This window comes from Equus asinus, chromosome 4 (genome assembly GCF_041296235.1).
Source record: "Equus asinus isolate D_3611 breed Donkey chromosome 4, EquAss-T2T_v2, whole genome shotgun sequence".
Lineage (NCBI taxonomy): Eukaryota > Metazoa > Chordata > Mammalia > Perissodactyla > Equidae > Equus > Equus asinus.
In genome coordinates, this window is record NC_091793.1 from 27,338,211 (window position 1) to 27,354,978 (window position 16,768).

The 16,768-nt window shown below is 49.4% G+C and overlaps 2 protein-coding genes across 2 annotated transcripts in view; one reads left to right on the plus strand and one right to left on the minus strand.

Annotated features, from left to right (window-relative positions):
- TIMP3 (TIMP metallopeptidase inhibitor 3) overlaps positions 1–11,567 on the minus strand; it is a 58,036-nt gene extending 46,469 nt beyond the window's left edge. The window contains exon 1 of the mRNA XM_014852360.3: positions 11,074–11,567. Coding sequence (XP_014707846.1) covers positions 11,074–11,194 — 121 coding nt within the window. The 5' untranslated portion in view covers positions 11,195–11,567. The remainder of the gene's footprint in view (positions 1–11,073) is intronic.
- The window catches only part of SYN3 (synapsin III), a 453,497-nt gene that overhangs the window by 199,766 nt on the left and 236,963 nt on the right, over positions 1–16,768 (plus strand). The gene's annotated exons all lie outside the window — the stretch shown is intronic.

Genomic DNA, 16,768 nt, shown 5'->3' on the forward strand with positions numbered 1-16,768 from the left:
TGTTTTGTTATTTGTCTATACCAAAGAAATAACTTTTAGTACCCATTTATTCTCCAAAGTGGGAAGAGACTGAGGGAACACATATATATTTTTTTTGGTAGAAGTGAGTAATATTTCAATATGTTTCATATGCAAACATCCAACTTCTGTGACTAGCCTCTGCAGGCATTTGGGTTTGTGATCTGATCTAGATGACAGGTGAGGAAACCCAGGCAAAGAGAGAATCAATCAAAGAAGGCACTAGAACTCACAGCTACACCTGCCTGCCTCAGTGCAGCCTTTTTCCCCATTTTCTCAGAACTGCACCCTGGAGAACAACCTGGGATGTTGGGGTCCTCCACATTGCTCAGTCCTGGTGGCCATTTGTGTCAGGAAGCTACAGTGGAGGGCTCTTTAGTGGTTTGTGTCCTGTTGTTGCAGAGGGGGACTGGATGGTGGGTGCCCAACAGGACATAGGTTTGAGCTTAGGGCTCCCAAACTCCCTCCTCATTCATGGAAACAAACGTTCCATCAGATCCCATACGTCTTCATCACAGGTCTTCATCCGAGCTGGTCTTCCATGAGAGAAGTCTTCTCAGCTACAGATGGTTGAGCCAACCCATTAACCAAATTTGCTGGGGCCAGGGACTGCTCAGGTGGACTGTGGATCAGGAAGGCCTTATTTTTGATGAGTATTGATTCTCAACCCCACCTCTCGTCCATTAGCTTCTGTAGTGGTGTTAATGGGGTTCATCAGAATTTTTACTAAGCCCTTCAGTGATCAATGACAGACACCAAAGTGACCTTGATTTTTAATTCTAGCCATCAACTAGGTCTGCAAGGTTGCTATCTGTTTGGCAAATCAGCTCTGCTCCAACAGGAAGTTTGGTGGTCAAATATGTCATCCGATAAAGGATGTCAGCTCATTAGTGGTTTTGTTCAGTCGAAGCCCTCATCCACTTTTACAACCACAGAGTCCTGGCTCTTATCTTAATAGACCATATTTTTCTACAGAAGTTACCTCCTAAAAGGTGTTGCTGATGGATTTCAGTGCTCAATTATTCAGCTAGAGAGCCCCTCCCAAGGGAGCTTAGAGCCAGAAACACTGGACACATAGTAGGCATTCAGGAAAATATTAATTACTATAAATAGATGTGAGAAAAATGTATATGTGTACAGGCCACATAGAACCAATCCTGCCATTTTACAGATAAGAGCTTGAAATCCAGGGAGGTTGACATCACCAAGGTGATTCCCCAATCAAGTGGTAAACCAGAACTAGAACCCAGGTGTCCCAACTCGAGGCCAGTGCTCACTCCTGTGCCCCACGCTGCATCTCCCAGCCCCGGGTGTAGACAGGGACAGGGGGCATGGATTTGACATCCAAGTTCAGTATCACCCATTTCCATATCAGTATCAGTATCCGTATCATAGTATCAGTCCATTTCCCAGGCCCTCCCGTTGGCTACCCCAGCATCTTCGACCTGTGCCTATCAGAGGCAAACATGCCAGAGCAGTCTAGAGAGTGCTGGTCTAGAGAGGAAAGGGCGGCACCTGACCCTTGAAAAGAGTGTAGGACTTGCCCTCTGAAGACATGCCACTCCCAAGTCCATGTATGGGCTGGTGGCCATGCTCCAGAACCACACCGATTCTCACTATTGACATCTGTTTAATGGGAACGATGACTCCCACCGTCCTGCCTTCCTCAGTGGGATGTTGTGATCATCAAATAAGATCAAGTGAACTTAAGACTCTAAAATGTGGAGAGTTATGAAAATACAGAGTAGGGAACTTAGTTGTTTGTTTCTCTGTCCTGTGGGAGGCAGTGTGACAAAGTGGGAAAGCATCAGATGGCGGGGGCGGTGGGGGGCGTCAAACAACCATGATTTTGAAACTCAGCTTTCTGTATGTGATCCTGAAAAATGTCACATCGCCCCTCGGGGTCCCATTTTCCTCACCAAAAAATAAACTGAGAATACCCGCTCTTGCATATAATTGAACAACCCTGCTACCATGTGCTAAACATTGTCCATGAATTATTTCACTTAATCACCAACCCAATGTGGTACTACATACTATTAGTTCCCCCATTTTGCAGATGAGGAAACTGAGGCCCAAGCTTCTGAGCAGCAGAGCTCACCAGAGCTGCTCTGTTTCCAAATCTCAAAGGTTATGCATCTATACACAACGATAAAGTCTAAGTGAAAAGGAGACCCCTCCTAACTCGTGAACCGGACGCAGTTTAGGCAAATATCCATGATCCCTCAAGTGACGAACCCACATCCTCGTGAAGTCTGAGCCAGGGTGCAAGGCTCGCCTTCCCCACGCCCTATTCTGGGGAGTGCAGGAGCTCTAGGATTTCTGAACGCAACAGTCCTTCTCTGCAGGCCACTGGGCGATTCCATGCCTGGGGCCCCCACTCCCAGAGGGATCAAAGTTGGGTGGAGGGGGCAGGGTAACTGCAGGCAATATTTAAGGTCTCTGGTTCCAGAATGATCTGGTCTGCTCAGGATTTCCCCTCTCCCCACCCCTCCACCCCCTGTCCTCCCAGGGCTCTGTTTTTCCACTTGCTGAACTTTACCTTGGGCTCTGAGACCAAATCTTACAGCTCTCCTTCTCTTCCCCACCCCCACAAAAAGCCAGGTGGCCGCAGGCCTGGGAACACTTAACGTCTCCACTCTCTGTGCCGTGCATGCCACCCTTAGGTGATAAGATTTACATCGATGTGAATCAGAACTGCGTGCTGGGCAGCAGGGACCATCCCTTCTGGGGCAACCAAACCACCCCAGCCTCACAGAGAGCTTATAAATGGACAGGAAAGGTTCAATGGATCCCCTCGCCTCCTCTAGACTCTAATTTTTTAGCGACGAAGCAAAAAGGCCTCCGTTCCATTACAGCTTGGAAAGACACCAGGTGACCTCCTGTCTTACACGGTTTAGCGAGTCCCTTTAGCTAGAATCAACATTCATCTGCTCCAGCCTATCAGAGGTTAATACAGGAAAACAATACCTGAAGCCACGTCACCTCCTCTGAAAGGGTGTGCAACCCAACGAGGGCACATTGTTTCCCTGCCACCTCCGCCAGCCCCGTTCTCAGCACTGTGAGGTCATAGGAATATGGCAAGGGAGGGTCAATGTGTGGACCTGCCCACAAGGAGGAGAGATGGTAAACCCATGTAAAACTAAAGGGCCATTCTCAGAGGTGTGAAGAACAGTGATGACGAAGGGCTCCATGAGCTATTTTCAGCATTTCAGTAAGCCAGCCCAACCCATACCCTACAGTCATCCAACAGCCCATGAGAATGCTCCCCAGGCTTAAGAAAACACCAAGTTTCTGTGCTTTGGGCTACAATTAATTGACATACTAGCTGACTGTGTCAGAATAATGACCGGCTAGTATCAGTCGTTATAGATATATTTTAACTAGTTCTTCTAATGGAAAAATAATCAACACTCAACACATGAAGTAGTGATGGATAATTTTTCCAAACATGGAACCCACTGACGGAAAATTAATAGCCAATAGTCCATGGTGTTGAAAAGGCTGGGAACCACTGATTCAGTGGAAAGAGCACTGGGATAGAAATTAGAAATGGGGTTCCAGGCTTGCTTTCATTGGGACTGTACTGTAATAAAATTGGGGGTAGCAGAGGAGGCAAGGGCTGGAGAGGCTGGCTACAGAAAAAATCAGAGAAGCATACCAAGGGGACCCCCGACAGTGTGGCATCAGAAAACCAAGGTGGGGGAAGTTGCAAAGGAGTAGCAACTTCCCACGTCCAAAGATTCCCAGCCCTTGGTCTATATAAGAGACTAATTTGCAATACAAGTTTTGGAGACAGACCAAGCAAGTGGAGGTTCCGGCTTGTCTGTTTCCTAGCAGTGTGATCTTGGATAAGGATTTCACCTCTCTAGCCTCAAATCACTCACCAGGCAGCTGGGATAGGCAGTCCCCACTTCACAGGATGTGCAAGTAAGGAGTTTGGTACAGTGCCTGGCAATAGTAAGTGCACCTCAATGAAAGGTAGTTATCATTTTTGGTCCTCTCCTGCTGGGATGGCATTTAGAAATCTCTACATTTTTCTCTGGGATGGTGGTGGAGTATAATGTCTAGAAGATGGGACTGGGCTTATCAAGTAATGTAGACAGCATAGCAGGTCCCTCCCCTCTCAGGGGGGTTAGATGCATCCCTTTGGGTGGTACACAGCCCTTAGGTCTCGCCCAACCCAAGAATGGCCCCCTCTGGGAATTTCCCACATAGCTTTGGAGAATTTGGCTTTTACTAAAGATGGTGTTTTTCAACGTGTTTAAAATTTGGGCAAGGCGTGACTGTTCTTCCGCACCAATGCCAAGGAGTGGGCCAGGAAATGGGACCGCATGTGACCTGGAGAATGAGAAGTTAATGAGGAATGTTCAAAACCAAGGGGACAGCATGGGCCAAGAGCCAGAGAGAGAATACATGAACAGCTGGAGCTGGAAGGTGCAGTGATGAGAGGATGAAGAATTAGGCAGGGGCCAGATCAGTCCTTGTAAGAGTCATTTTATGACACTTTATTTCAAGAGTCCACTGAAGGGTTTTAATCAGGACAGTGAACTCTCTCTTAAACCAGCCCTTGCTGCTCCCATAATGACTGACAAGACCCCAGCATCTTTCCTGTTTGGGAGCCACCTTGCCTCCCTCTCCACAGTCCATGTGCATCTCCATGGCCATCCCACCACTCCCATCCAAGTGCCATCCAAATGCAACAACAAGGGGAGTAGGGTGACAAAAGGTTGAGTCCCCTGGTGCCACCATGAACTGGGCCAGGCCGGTCTACTATGGGGCATCTTTGAATCACCAAACAAAACCCTGTGCCCTGTGTCTTCAAAATATAGCCACATATGCTTAAACGTGGGTTCATGTGAAACCCCAAAGTCAAACAGCTTCATGGAACGAAAGGCCCATTGCTGATTATGAAAGCAAAAAAACCACAGCATCTTCAACTGAATTACTCCAAACTGCCACAATTCAAGGACCACAGCTTTCCTGGCACTGAAGCCCCTCGCTCCCTATAACAATGCTCCCTCAACTTGGTCTAAGTAGCCCTAAGTTTGCTCACTTTAGAAGGGACAAAGGGATAAGCGAAAGGAGGAAAAACCCTAGAAAGTCAATAAAAATTATAGATTGCTTTCCCATTTGAGAGAAGCATGGAAGTATTACACAGGGCCGGAATAGTTCCTCCATCCCTTCATGTTGCACATCCGAAAAGAACTATGTTAACACAGCCACTCTGGAGGGCAAACTGGCAGGAACTATTAAAATGTAAAATGCACTTACTTATGTGCAATAATTCCAATGGTACGTTTCCCATAGAGAAATATTTGTAACATGTGAACAAGAGGATTGTACAATGACTGTTGCAGTGCTCTTTGTAAGGGTGAACAGCTGTTAGAAACCTAGACATCTATCAATGGGGGATGGTTAAATAGATATATACCTATACCTATAGGGATATTATGTTATTATAGCAATATAATAGTATATAGTAATATATACAATATAACATATAGTATAATATAATATAATGTAATGTAATTTCATAGATAGTATTGATTATATTTTAATGCCAGGCTGCAGGGGTTTAAATGCAGGCTCTGTAGTAACCTTGAACAAGTTACCTAATTTTTCTAAGACTCAATTTCCTCATCTGTAAAGTGGAGACAACAGTAACACAGCTGCCTCACAGGACTATTAAGAGAATTAAATGAGTTAATGCATGTTAATTGTATGGAATGATGCCTAGCCCATAGTAATCACTCCATAATTAGGTTTTTAAAATTATGACCCTAGGGGCCAGCCCGGTGGTGCAGCAGTTAAGTTCCCGCGTTCGGCTTCGGCAGCCCGGGGTTCGCCAGTTCGGATCCCAGGTGCAGACCTATGCACGGCTTGGCAAGCCATGCTGTGGCAGGCATCCCACATAAAGTAGAGGAAGATGGGCACGGATGTTAACTCAGGGCCAGTCTTCCTCAGTAAAAGGAGGAGGATTGGTGGCAGATGTTAGCTCAGGGCTAATCTTCCTCAAAAGGAAAAAAAAAAATTATGACCCTATGGAATACTATACACAAAAAGAATGAACTAGATCCATATGTATATCTCAGAACAATCTCTAATATACATTGTTCAATGAAAAAAAAGCAGAATGCTATATACGGTTTTCCACTATTTATAGTGTTCTATTATTCATGTTTTTAAGGGAAAAAACTACTATAAATTTTCTATAGGTACCTATGTATGTAAATGCACAGGGAGGAAATGGTCTGGAGAAGGAGCTAGAATTAGAGGAAGTGATCAAAAAAGACTTCCCCCTTATCTGATTTTAGACAGACAGACAGACAGATAGATAGATAGATAGATAGACATGGATGGGTGATGGATAGATGGATGGAGTATGGATGGATGGATATAGATATACACACAGATACACACATGGACATGGAATGTATTCACATAATACTTGTAACTTTAAATATGTAGAATAAAATGAAACGGTTGAAATGGAACAAATTATGATTCCCCTTTTATAAATGAGGAAACGAAAGCTTAAAGACGTCCAGTAACATGCCCAAGCAACACAGCCACCAAGCCCCAGAGGAAGGAATGAAGCCCAGCTCTGCCTGCCCCACGGCCTTTCCACCACCCCACCCTGCCTCTTGAGGCCACGCAGGCGTTGACTATGACACAGCCTAGAAGAAGGGGCCTCCTTGTCCATACCGGCTGGAATGGTAAAAGTCAAACGCAAGGAGAATTGTGTTGTTGTTTTTGTTTTTAATTAATGAACCTGTTGGAATGTGCCATTCAGCAGTGGAGCTGAATGGTTCCTGCTGTTCTTGCAAAACAAACAAAAGTCCCTCCACCCAAGCCACTCCTGTGGCCATGCTTCCAGCCTTATCTATCCAGGGACTGCGACAGGGGCACAGAGCTGTGGGAGAGGCACCTTCGCCTGCCAGCCAGGACCCCGTCTCCTGACTCTGCCTCTGGTTTTCTTCCACCACACTGGCCGTCTGCATAGACTGGGCACCTCGCCCTGGGCAGCCCCAACGCATCCCCGCCTGGAAGAGGAGGAGTATGCAAGCTCAAGATGTCTCGTCTCCATTAGCTGTCCTTATCCCCCGGGGCCTCAGTGAGACAAACTGAGCCATTTTTTAACTTTGACTTGGTGGTTTTGATGGTCTCTTCCAGTTCTAATAGCCAAAGAACATTAGGAATTTTCCTTTATTTTTCTCTATTTATACCCTAATATAATAATAACAGTAATAATAATAATTTCTCCCTCCCATAAAGTGATGTTTAATTAAAACCGCTGGCCATTTTGGCTATCTTTCTATTTTTAATGAAAACTTCTCAGGTCAATAAATAAAGCACTCTCAAGTGTTAACTATCCATTCCATTTCCGTCCTAGGAGGGGTTGTCTGCCTTAGAATATCCAAGATAAATGCAACTTGAAAACTTTTTGAAGAATGGCATTAACTAAGGATGAACCGAGCCTTACCATTTAGTAGCTGGGGGTCCTTGGGAAAGCACAACCTCTCTCAGATTCAGTGTTTTCCATCTGAAAAATTGGCATAATACCACTCTTAAGGTTGCTGGGTGGATGAAAGACACAGGGTCTGTGAAGTGGTTGCACCCAGTGGGAGTCTGAGATGTCCCTTCCTTCTTCCTGTGAAGAGCAGCTCTCCTCTCTCCAAGGTTCCCAAGAGGTCAACAGCCTGCCTGGGACCCCTCCCCAAGGGGCCAGCTCCTCTCTGAAGTCTGATCCTTTTTATTTTCCTTAAGTCACAAAGCCCGGTGTAGAGTGCAATTGTGTATGTGTGAGTGACAGGCAATGGATCTGACTTCTTTGCAAATGGCTTCTTGGCTAAAACCACAACCTCAGATCTGATACTGAAAGAATCCACTGGCACTGGTCCCTGCCAAAACAATTTGGAGATATCCAGGGACCATCCTCCAGGGCTGGCAGCGGGCCCCCAAGCAGAGCCTCGCTCTCGAATTCCCAACAGGCTCAGGGGGCAGGCCCCCAACACTCCGTCCCACAGCCTCATTCCTCTTTGCCAGGGAGGGAAAGAGGAGGGCTTGGCATTCTGAAACAAATTTCTCTCTCTCTACCGCCCGGCCCCCCTGCAGAAACCACACACACACACACACACACACACACGCACACCCTGATTTTCAGAAGGCTCTGAAAATTGGCACTGCCCACCTCTTCCTGGGCTGGACAGAGCTGGTGGAGCAGGATTTGCCCGGCTGAGACAGGCTCCTTCATTCCCAGCTCCCTCCCACCCCTCCTCCCGAGGCAAGGTTTTGTCAAGAGTTTCAGGGGCAATGGCTGGTGGGGAGGGGGCCATAGACATTGTGGCGGCTGCCAAGCCCTTTTCTTTCCCCACAGTATGTTTTATAAGCCGGCATGTAGTTTATTCTTCTCCTAAACATTTCGCTAGGGTACAGGGCCTGGAGTTGCCATAGAAACACCTTTTAACTCCTCCTCACCCAGAAGGCAATGCAAGTCCCCGGGGGCTTTGGGGGAGAAAGGCAAAAAGAGACACCTGTGGATAAGGAGGAAGGAGAGGGAAGGCCTCGGGGGGTTCCTTAACAAGGGCCAAGCCAGGACACCGTGCCCTTCACCCAGCAACATAGCACCTGGTCACGAAGAGAAAACAGCCAAGAAGGTTCTAGAAGCTGGTGGACTGGCTTGAGCATCTTTAATGGGCTACAGCGTTGGCTGGGGGTGGCTCCTGGAGGTCACGGGGAATGGGGAGCTCCTACACATTTCTGAGCAGAGCTTCAACCCAGACGTAAACCAGAAAGGCCGCGAGCTGGGAAAACTGGGAGCCACCTACTGGACACCAGCAGGGTGCTGTAAGGCGGCGGAGGTCAACAAGCAAGCAGCCCACATCCACACCTCCCATTTTTAAAAGCATTATCTCATCCTTGCCACCAGTGCAGTGCACCAAAGGCAGGCAGAACAGTGTTGGATCGGTGCCAGGGCATCGAAGATTTTTTTGTCTCTTTTTTTCTTCTTGCTACCACAATGTTCTGGGCTTTGGATACTTTCTGGTAACTCAGCTTTTCTCTGGGCCCCCTTTCTTGAAGAGGGTGGCAGGGGGATTTATTCTTGAATAAATCCAGAGAAATCACAAGAAACTTTCTGCATCAGCCCAGACCCACAGCAGGAAAGCTAAACAGGAAACTGAGTCAAGCAGCGCCCCCATTGGAAGCAGGGTCTCCTTGCTCCTGTTTCCACTGTTCCCTGGTGACCTTCCAGGGTGGAAATCCCAAAGTCAAGGGCAAGGGGGGAGGCATGAGGTCTCCCTCTCCCCACACACCCAAAACAATCCCAGTGAACACATCCAAGCCATTGTCAAGCAGAAGAGGGCGCCTTGACTCCACCTGTCAGCGCCCTGGCCCCGAGTGTGTGCTCCTCACTGAGCAGGACCAGAACCCACCACCGCCAGCAGCAGCAGCAGCTCCCAACATGACTCAGGTGGGAATGTCACCAAGGGATGAGATGGGACAGGCCAAGTGGAATTTGGGTGGGGGCAGTCAAAGGAGAAGGGAGAAAACCCTTCCGGGCCTCAGGCAGCCCAAAAGGATCCTCCCAGGCAACTCACAAACCCAGGGACCAGCCAGAATCCCCCGGGAGAAGGAAGGGCAGGGCGTACAACATGAGCCCCAGGGGACCTCTAACAAGGGTGACCCCAGGTCACACAAACACCCACGCCTGCCAACTGGACTGACCTCCTGGTCACCACAGCCACCTCCCTGACTTCTCCTAGGCTTGGCTGGGCCCACCAGCAGCGCCCCTCCCAACCTCAGCTGCCTCCTCTGCCAGGCTCCGGTCTCCTCCCCCCTCCCCTGCAGCACACTTGTGGAGGCCCTCACCCAGGACCCAGTGGAAAATTTTCCTTCCCCTTTATGACTGTACTTAAAACACACACGCTCCATTCTTCACCTCTGAATCGACACAGGCAGAGGGCGGCCAGACTGTGTTCCACCCCACCCCCAGCCCGTGCGTGCACACACACACACACACACACACACACACACACAGCAGAGGCCACTGGACTTGCATGCTTTATGAGCTGGAAAGGAGGAGAGAGATGTTTTCCAGCTGCTCCTCCACCTCTGGCCATCCAAACACAAGTGTCCCGAACACTCCCAGACAAGCTCTCCCAGGACACTCTGGAAGCCCTTGATAAAAACTGGTTAGGCTTCTTACTGAGTCTCTCTAATCAAGACTCGAGGTCCAGCTTGGAATTGTCACCACGATGTGACCCCAGGCATCTTTGTTCTTTTGATGACAAATCTATTTTTCCTGCTCATTCTCCCCCTCCCCACACATATTCAAGGAAAAAAAAAACAGCCTTCCTGCAAATTCTCGCAGCTATGTGATAAGCGATCCCTCACACACGCCACCTCCTGCTTGCTATCAACACTGTCAAATACAGTTCCTCCGGGGGAGGGTCAACCCCACGGCTTTCTTCTCATTTTTCTCCTTAAATCCACCCAGACTTGGCAGTCCAAGAAGCTGGGTTAGCACTTGCCTGGGAAGCTGAGGCTGGGTTGGGTCTCAATGAAAAGAATGAACTTCATGGACGGGGGAGATGATGCAAACTCAGAGAACTGAAAGTTTCTCCTGCAACTTTCTGTGCACATGGCTGGCAACTTTTGTTTTTCCTTTAACTACTTAACATCCCAGCACTTTAGTTGGCATTGCAAGTTTTAGGAACCCTCTCTCCCAGCCTTCTCCTCCAGCCCCTCCTCCTGCAATAGTGAAAAGGGAAATTTTCCAGATGTCAAAGGAGCGGTAGGGACCTCACGCCCTAAAAGGAGAGCAAAAGCTGCAGTTCACTCGGCCAGTGTGGGGTTTCTCTGCAGGGCAGCTCCCCTCTCGGTTATGCCAGAGCCCCAGCCCGAGGAAACTGAGGCTCACCACCCCACCCTAAGCCCAGGCAGAGAAAAGGAGCGGGGTTCGCCACGCCACCCGGAGCAGCGACCCAGTCCGGGCTGCAGCGCGCGAGCGGGCACCGCGGGGGCTCTGGCGGGGACACCGGGAGCGCTTACCGATGTCAGAGTTGCAGAAGGCGTCCTGGGGGTGGCTGGGCGAGCATGTGCACGCCTCGGCGCCCCAGTCCCCCAGGCTCCAGCTGCCCAGGAGCACGACGAGCCCAAGCCAGGGAGTCATCGCCGCGGCCGCTGCTGGGGCTGCTGCTCGCCTCTCCAAAGTTGCGGTGCGCGCCGCCCGCGGGGCCGCTGCAGCCCGAGTTCACCCGCCCGGCCGTGCGGGGCAACTTTGGCTTCGGGCGCGCTGCCCCCCGAGTGCCCAGCGGGACGGGATGGGGCGCGGCGAGGCTGCCCGGGCGCTGGCGCACGACTCTGCGGGCAGGAGGTGTCTCCGGGGAAGGAGCGGGAGCCGGAGCCGGAGCCGGAGGAGCCGGAGCAGGAGAAGCCGTCCGAGCGCCCGCCCGCTGCCCGCTCTGCGCCGCTGCCCGGCGGCCGAGTGATATAGCGCGGGTCCCCCCGGCACCCCCGCGGGGCCCTCGGGGCCCGCCCCCTCCGACCAATGGCAGGGCCGCATTACCTCATCGGCCCTCCGAAAAGGGGGCGGGGCCGGGGGCGCGGGGCGACCGGGCGGGGCGGCCCCGGACCGTTCAGATCCTTATAGGGAATAATGCGGCTGTGCGCGCGCGAGTAGGTGGGCTGGGGCGCGCCTCCGACCGAGTGTCCCCCGAGCGGCGCCCCTCTCGCCTGCACCCTCGCCACACGCCCACCCTGCCCATTGGGAGCCTCTGACCCAAAGCAGAATCAACGACCACCTACCCCAGCACCAACCCTTTGGCAGGTCAGAGGGGCCCTGGTCCTGGAGACGTTAACTGCGCCTGGTAGAAAGGCTAGGGAAGCGGCTAACTGTCCGCCTTCTCTGGAAGGAGCAGGGCCAGAAGGGAAGGAACTAGGTAGATGACCTACCTCCCCAACTGCCCCACCCCTGCCCCGGACTCTCCTGGATATGAGAAAGCCATCTGCCTTCGGGAGCTGGCTGTAATAGACGATCGTTTCCCTGGGCTCACCGGGAGTAAATTGTGAAGTCATTCAACAAACACTGTTCTGGATGCTGGGATGAGCAGAACAAAGTCCTTGCGCCCATGGAACTTGCAGGCAATCCATCAGTAAATCCATGAATACATAGGGTAATTTTAGATGGTGGCAGTGCTATGAAGAAAACAAGACAGAGTAATGGGTTAGAAATGACTGAGGGGTGCACTGCTTTCTATAGGATAATAAGAGAAAGTCTCTGAAGAGGAGGCTTCCTAGCTGAGATGTGAACAAGAAGGCTCAGTCAGGTGGTGATCTGGGAGGAGAGACCACCAGAGAGAACAGCAAGTGCAAAGACCCTCAGGTTATTTGAAAAACAAGTAGACAGGGCCAGAGAAAATGGTAACCCCACCTAGGGCGGACGGGTCTCCACTGTCCAGCAAGGAATTTGGGAGTGAACCGATCTAAACCTGGGGTAAAACCAGATTCTAGAGAACTATCCAGGATCCTAGATGACTAGCTCTAATAGATGATTGCTATTAACTAATACTAGGACTGTCATTATGAAGTAACATCTTGATCCTGCCTTATATTTTCCATACCTCACCTCACTATATCTCACAAGAATCCTCTTAGATAGGAAAAACACAAAATATCATTCACACTTTCCAGATTAGGAAACTGGCGCAGAAAGGTGACATGACTTGGCAACCAGCCAGGAACTCAATTCACTTGTTTCCACCTTAAGAGCAACATTTATTTCCCTGGACTTTAGCCGCGGCCGTTCGCTCTTGCTGTGCAAACATCCTTTTGCAGCTGGAGTGTCTATCTTTCTACTCCTGAGCCTCTTCCCCTATCTCTCCCAATTCATCTCATCTAGAAAGAGACTTGAATGTTTTGGCTGCAGAAATGCTAAACGTTTGGAATAAAATAAGCACTGGGAATACTGCTCAGAAATGCAAGTTCAACTTCTTTCTCAGAAACTTCTCTGCTTCCACCTCGGAGAAGTGACATCGGGGGGGCAGAAGCAGAACATTTCATTGGAAATGGTATTTCCAAGATTTTTTAAACTCCTTGCCCCCACTTAGAAATTTTAGCTGTAAGGAAGGGAATCTAGTTTCTACATTATCCTATCTTGTCCCCTTTGCAACTTTTAGGACCCTTCCGGCCTCGACTCTGACTATAGTCTGACCCGTAGACATTTCTCCCTCCATGGACGTTTACTCCAGCACGTTGCTCATTGTTTTCTGGGGGATGATTGTGTTACTTCCCCAACCACACGAGAAGCACTTTGAGGTCTGAGATACGTGCCCACACAGCTTTTCAGCCCTCATTGCACAAAGTAGGGTCCCAGAGGACTTGGGTGTGGGCGTGCCCAGCCGGGTGAGTCTTGAGCAATGGACCCTCCAGAGGCCATTCCAAGGCTACAGGTTGAATGAGGGCATGCTTGGTGGGATTTGAGAGTTTCGCTTATGCCTGCACCGTGCCAGTCATGTGGAAGGTTTTATAAGCCTTTCCAGACCAAATCCACTTTGGATAAGCATCTTAAGTGAGAGAGGTCCTCTCTTCTCTATTTTCCTTTCACTTTATGATTTTGTCCAAAATGCCAATATTTTCTCCAAGGGAAGGCTTACCCAGAATATGAGTATCAGACGTATAACTGTTGCTGAACTTTGAGCAGCAGGTTCTGTATAGAAGCATCTGAGGCATTTGATGACGGCTCGTGCTTAATTACGTAAGCGCAAGAGTCATCTGATTGTTTTTCCAGCTGAAAGATAATAAAATTGCCTTTTGGTTTATTTCCTCTTGCTCCCTATCCTAAGCTGGTCCATGCAGCATCTTTGTATTCAGCTTCCCTTTCAGGTGGGAAGTTTTCCCTAATGTCTAACCTGAGGGAACTCGCATCTGCCCACCCGTGTGAGGTCAGCTCAGTCCCCATCTTGAGGAAGAGAAAGAGTGAGCCCGGTGAATCCCGGTGGAGGAGGGCCCTACTGCCAGGGTCAGCCCCTCCAGCAAGCAGACCTCACAGCCATCAATCAGGATGTCATGGTGTCCATGGATCTAATAATATGTAAGAATTGCTTTTTCAAGGCCACTTTATAAGCTGGATGGAATGGACCTGGGGCTAATAGTAAGAAGGAAGAGACTGGCTCTCCCACTTTCTCTTGACAGCTAAGAACAATGATAGATTTATAAACCTCAGAAGAACTGAAGAAATTGCCAAATCTGCCTGGCCTGTCCTCAGACCTACCAGGCTGACCCGATATTCCCTTTTGTGAAACTTCTCTAGGAAAGGAGAGGCCGTGCGCGCCCCCTTCATGTCAAGTTATAGGACGTTGGAATCTATGAGAAGTCTCTCATGGACATTTAGGAGTCCTGAAAAAGGAGCTCAGAGACGTCCCATCCTCATTTTATAGGTGGGGAAAGCAACATTCAGACAGGTGAAGGAATTTGCCCTAAGTCTCACAGTCAGCTATCGGCAGAGCCGAGCTTGTGTTGCAGTCTCCCTAAGACAATAGCCTGTGACCTAATGCTTGCATTCTGGCCATGGAAACCCCAGCCACTCACAGTCCTGGATCTGCGGTTCAGATCAGTAGACCAGTTTGTCTCAGAGTCTCTTTGTACAGTGCCCAGCACATCGGGAATTCCACCTGCACTGACTGAATAGTTCTCTTGGAGCCGATCAGAATGAATACAGCTCTGTACTCCTCAGAAGTGTATCTCTTATGTGTTTATTTTTTCCCTTTCTAAATCATCTAATACCTTTTGAAAACATTCCGAACATATCGCTGCAAAGAGACGCATGAAAACTTTCTTCCCGGGGAACCAGAGAAGCTGGGGTTAAAAAAAAAAAAGCAAAAGACCTGAGATTTGCTTTAAAGGTTGCTGCAGAAGAAGAGTTGCCTGTATGGAAAAATCTGCTTACCTGTCCAGGCCTCAATTTCCGTGTTTATTGGATGAAAGATACAATTCAATGGTCCCCAAGATCCCCTTTGGTTCAAAAAGTCTAAGATTCCATGGAAAATTCTCAAGGACAAGGTGTTTCTGAAGGGAAGATAGATCTTGCCATTTAAAAGGTTTGAGACAAATCGAATGTGCCTGAAAGTGAAGCCCATCCATCAATCTCTTGATCAACACTTATTGAGTTCCTATTCTGCTCTCTCCTCGAAGACTCAAGCTGAAAACAAAGATTGTGACAGCAAAGGCATCTGATAGAGCCCTGTTGTAATTACTTGTTTATCTGTCCATTTGCCTCTGATCATAAGCGCTAAAAAGACAGGAAATATGTCTTTTATTGTCCCCATAACTTATTTCCAAAATTCATTGAACTCCTATACTGCCTTTAAGTCACAGCTTAAATGTCACCTCCTCCAGGAAGCCTTATCTGATTCCCCTGCCCAGTCTTTGTCAACCCCCTCGCATGTATCCCTACAGCATCCTGTGCTTTCTTCCTTCACACGATTTACCTTACTGTAATGTGATTGTTGGCCCATCTGTTTCCCTTTCTGGACTTTAAGCCCCTTGAACACAGAGATTGAATGTTGGTGACAAAGAAGTCAGTGAGTATTGGTTAAATGAGTCGAAGTGATTGGCACCAGCCACCCCTTCCCAGTGGGTCTTCAGACAGGCAGGTGGCAGTCCTCGGGAAACTGCGTGGAGCCCTATCCCTCTGACCAGTGCTAGGGGGCGCTGTAAGCCAGAGAACACCGGTTCCGTCAGCCGGCATTCTCGCCAGTCTCGCGGAGAAGGTGGGAGAGGCACAATTCCACACTAGTCAGTGGGGTGCGGGTGCTTTGAGTGGGTGAAGCTCACCCCTCCCGTCTGCAATGGCCACAAAGCTCTCAGTCAGCATCCTGTCTGGGTCCGCAGCTGCCCAGCTCCTCCACCCCCGAGCTGGCCACATGTCAGCCTGAGGGGAGACATCCTCTCTGGAAGCTACATATTTGTGAATCATGAGTTGGGGGGCACCTGGGAGATCTGGGAACACGGCAGAGGATGCCACGGTGCCCCTCTTCCAGGGCAGAGCTGGCCTCTGGTAATTAAACCTGGAGAAGGCACTGATGAGACTGTCACTTCTGTTGCCTCAGAGGGAAACACCTCTTCTCTTCCCTACCTTCCCCTCCTAGCCACAATGCCTCCCCCAAACCCACAGTCCATCTGAAAGTCATTACATTCAAAAGAGCCTTTTCCAAGCAATAGACAGCCTGGTCCACCCATCACCATGGGCCCGGGCCAGACCCTCAGTGGGGTTGCTGCCAGCCCTGGGGAATTACGAACCTAAGAGGGTAGGTGCTTCAGGTTCTCTCTGCGTCTGGCACCGACAGGGAGTAAACACCTTCTCTCCCTTCCATCTGGAGCCAATTTCATGGCAGTAAAATTGCAGAGCATCTCCTGCCCAGCCCTTTCCAGCCCTGCCGTGGAGTGAAGACCCCTCAGTAAGGGTCTCTGGCTGTGTTCATCTCAATCCTGAGGTTTTCCCTTTTCTTTCCCCCGAGAGCCCCTCCCAGGGATTTTAAGCCAGAAAACACATGTGCACGTGTGTAGAGACGTTTTGTGCCCCAGGTTTCTGGGGTGGTGGGAGATGGGAAACAGAATTAATATGCCAGCTCTTGCCTTTCTTTTTTTTTTTTTTAATGACTATTTGCTCAGTCAGTCGATTATTTCTGTTCAGGGTAATATGAAGTAGAGGGAGAAATTCTCCTCGACCCTGTCTTAATGTCTTCCT